Source organism: Haliotis rufescens, unplaced genomic scaffold, assembly GCF_023055435.1.
Source record: "Haliotis rufescens isolate VD_foot unplaced genomic scaffold, xgHalRufe1.0.p SCAF_10, whole genome shotgun sequence".
NCBI classification, from domain to species: domain Eukaryota; kingdom Metazoa; phylum Mollusca; class Gastropoda; order Lepetellida; family Haliotidae; genus Haliotis; species Haliotis rufescens.
In genome coordinates, this window is record NW_025963780.1 from 9,182,117 (window position 1) to 9,186,028 (window position 3,912).

Below are 3,912 nucleotides of genomic sequence, written 5' to 3' on the forward strand. Positions count from 1 at the left end.
TGATGGGACAGGATACACTCACCTTTATTCGAACATCTGGTATCATCACTGTTTGATATTGATTCATAAACACATGCTCATGATGTAGTCGGAATCGTACAATAGACTCTTCCTTTAGCAGATATTTCTTATTATTATAGAAAAGGTTTTGTCGTTTCTATTGAAAAAATATGGCTTAGGACATATATGTTGTATGTAATTCAATGAGTGAAAAAAGTCGGAATGCAGTTTGACAACTTTTTATTGCAGAACATATGACACATGGTGCGATCCGAGAATCTAATACTTCCGTCTGTCTGTAGGTGCTGTAGCTGTCAGGTGCATAGGGAAATACATTTTAACATGTATGCGTTTGCTTCATTAAAAATGTGCAAAAAGCGTCTACTCTAAATAATAACTGATAAGGGTTTGAAGGCAAACCAAGCTTGGCATCTTGTAGTGCTGGGAGTATGAATCTGAGATTCTATCAAACAAATATACAATGCAGTCGTTCTTTGCTCACATGAGATCAGTAAAGTCGAGGGAGGTCCACTGGATAATTGTTAATTTAGAATTGTCCGCCAAGGAGCCAGAAAGGAAGAGCACTGTTCATTCCTGTTGATTGACCGCCTTGCATACCGCCTTGCATACCGCCCTGCATACCGCCTTGTTGTCCCTGGCCTCTTCCCTGATTAAGGAACATCCATGGGAGCATGTTGTTCATTTCACCGCCGCTCAGAGCCATGGCCATCATTGGGTTAAATCCTTGACCACCACGGCCGCCTCCCATTCCACCCATACCGCTGAAGAGAAGCATGTTCATCATGTTGTCTCCTAGTCCACCATTCATGGCGAAGTAAGGAAGCATGCTGCCGCCCTGTCTTCCCATCATTTGAGACATCAAATACATGTTTCTTCCCTTGTCACCGCCCATCATCAGAGGAAGCATCATGTTGCTACTAGAAGAGCTTTGAGACTGTCCAGAACCTTGACCATTCATACCTCCCATCATTCCACCCATATTTGCCATTGCTGCTCCCATTGGCCCCATTCCCATACCCCCGAATTGACTACCCATACCGCCGTAAGGACTTCCCATGCCATACCCGCTATTCATACCCATACCGGCCATCGGATAATTCATGCCACCCATTTGACTATTCATGCCAACCATTGGATTAGTCATACCACCCATTGGATTAGTCATACCCCCCATTGGATTAGTCATACTACCCATTGGATTAGTCATACCACCCATTGGATTAGTCATACCACCTATTCCACCCATTCCTACACCCGTACTCCCTGCACCATTTGTGCCGCCTGTGTTGCCCGTGCCTTGGGGGTTTGTCATTCCAGTTCCCATGACAGCTGGAGTTTGTGCTTGAAGAAGAAAACAGCACACGATTTAGGAATATAAGTGTATATTTTTCAATGTTTGCAACAAAAGATTAAAGAAATACATACAAAATCGGTTTTTGTAATTCATTAATTATAATCATGATAGAAAATAGAGTCCTGCCTTCCCTTATTATAACTAGAAATTGTGTTGCACCTGTTTTGCAAGGGCTAGGCTACTTCATTCTACACAAGCTCTTATACCATCAATTATTTAATAGTATACTCAAATTAATTCCTTTTAGTTATTTGTTTATGAAACGTATTCCCCCGTTTAAATGAGATAATGTATCGAAGTACTCAACGTGCCTGATGCCATCATTAATGTGTTCCCATTGGACTCCGTCGTAACAATGTGAATGAATATATACGGAGTGTGCATAACCTGCCCTTTCCTTCCACGATATAATGCATTTCGTAAATTTAATTATCAATTATCGATAATGTTATTAAATAAATAGCGCTATTTATAAATCATTTCAAAGTGTATTAGTTATTTGTTTATGAAATGTATTAGATGAGAACCTGGTTCTAATAGACTAGGATTGTATCGAGAAAAAGTCATTGATTACATATAAAAAGTTCTCACCATTGGTAGCGACACAAACCAGAGCCAGAACAGCAAACTTGAATGCCGTCATTTCTTCTGAAACAGATATCAGGTGGTATCTTAATGTAAATATTGTAAGAAACGTCTGTTGTGGGTTACCTCATACCTCAACGGTCTTTTGTATCATGTGAATGGATTAACAGACAAATGTTCAGTCGATACCAAGGATTCGAGATCGCCTGTCTCATACAGAACACATATGATTGTGAAGGAGTACATTGAAATAGTACTAGGTTTAAATAAAACATGATACATACGACACAACTCGTATTGTAGTTGCTTAAGATAAATGGGGCCAAATGCAATTATAGAACGTACAAACAAATAACAAAACAATAGAAGCAACTCACCTGCTGTAGTGCTCATCGTGTGGAACTGGAGGAAGAGTGTGTTAAAGAGAGGCTATCTACGGTTTATATAGCCAACACGGGTGTCAGGACTCTGAGTATAATCTATTGTTCTTGACAGGGTGATTCATTAATTACCTGGACACAGTCCATCACATTCGAATGTTATGTCAGTGACAGGGGACATGCCTTTGAACAAGATACATCTGTCCAGTGAATGTGATGTATAAGTCATCATTACGTATCCTTGTTACATTGTCACATACCACAGGGGTGAGACAAAGGCCAACACTATTGTGTGTCCTACTGTCTGTGTATGTTGAATAAATCATACAGATAGGGTACATTTGCTGAGAAACCGATGTGTTAGTAGTATATATTTCATTTAAAAACTTCTTTGACTGCTCAGCATACATGCTGTGGCAAATTGTCGTAGTACATTGTTCTAACTACACTCCATAGACTGCATTTTCTGTAAATAAACATATTATACTGTGAGACAGAGATAGACGCTGTGATCACTGATATTCTACAAGCTGTGTAAAACAATTCCTGATACCATACATGTCATAGCCAATTATATACGTCTTACAGCTGCTTCATAATTTCAATTAAGACTATCAAGCATATTTGTTAATGTGCACTGAGACATAAATTTTGTCAGTAAAGTCAGTCATTCCGAATCCAGAGGAGCGGGTAGCATGCAGTCCTACCATTCCTTCCTGACCTCGTCATCACTGATTCATGAATGTACACTGGTACTGATTTCTTCTCGTATGACTAACACAAAAGGAAGTAAAACCAGAATCACATTCATGTTACATAAGTGGGCTTTCAGTGAGTATATAAATTGTTTTATCAATCTTGGATTATTATCTGGTATCTGTTTGATTCAACCATTCATTGTGAAAATATACTCGTTCACCCAACTTAAACATCTCTGGTGAGCCCTTGAGTTAGTGACTTCCCTGAGATACTCATGACTACAATATCGTGTTTCTATCACAAAACTAGTCTAAATGTAACGCTCTTCTTCGTATTGCGATACTATGTACTATGTAATCTAATGAATCAGGTAGATGAACGTATCTTCATAATAAATCATAAAGTTTAGTTCGGAATGATGTATTAAATAGAAAATGTCTTAAGTACAAAGTAATAAACATAGATGGAAGGGGACACGGATGTACATCACCCAGCGTTGACATAAGATGTGAGCGGGTTTACAGTCGTATGGAAGGACAAAGCCGCATAATCAACACTTTGACAGAGGACAACATGTGTTTTCAAGGAGCATGTGTCAACTATACTACTAATGTTTTCTATGGCATTTTAGTTGTCAAGTCTATTTTGTTGATACATTATACAATTCATTTGCTCTTCCATGTACCTTCCGTCATACCTGTTTAAGCTATAATTAGTTTTATTACTGTAAGGTATGTTTGTTGTTTAACGCCGCACTCGACATTATTTCAGCTATATGACGACGGTCTGTAATAAACAAGTCTGGACCAGAAAATCCAGTGGTTGATATCAAGAGCATCGATCCACGCAATCACGCAATAGGGACACGGTGAC

At 38.9% G+C, this 3,912-nt stretch overlaps 1 protein-coding gene across 1 annotated transcript; it reads right to left on the reverse strand.

Moving 5' to 3' along the window:
* Positions 1-223: 223 nt before the first annotated feature.
* LOC124116217 (spidroin-1-like) lies at positions 224-2,382 on the reverse strand. The gene is made up of 3 exons (XM_046477474.2): positions 2,338-2,382; positions 1,967-2,023; positions 224-1,362 (listed from the first exon to the last, which is right to left on the reverse strand). Exons 1-3 carry the CDS (start codon positions 2,351-2,353, stop codon positions 548-550), a joined length of 888 nt encoding a protein of 295 aa, XP_046333430.2. The 5' UTR covers positions 2,354-2,382; the 3' UTR covers positions 224-547.
* Positions 2,383-3,912: the final 1,530 nt, after the last annotated feature.

What these genes read in the sequence shown, in the direction of transcription:
- LOC124116217 (XM_046477474.2), bottom strand. An exon ending in GGTTTGTGTCGCTACCAATG is followed by an intron (nt 1,363 to 1,966) that starts GTGAGAACTTTT and finishes TTCTTCTTCAAG; the next exon opens with CACAAACTCCAGCTGTCATG.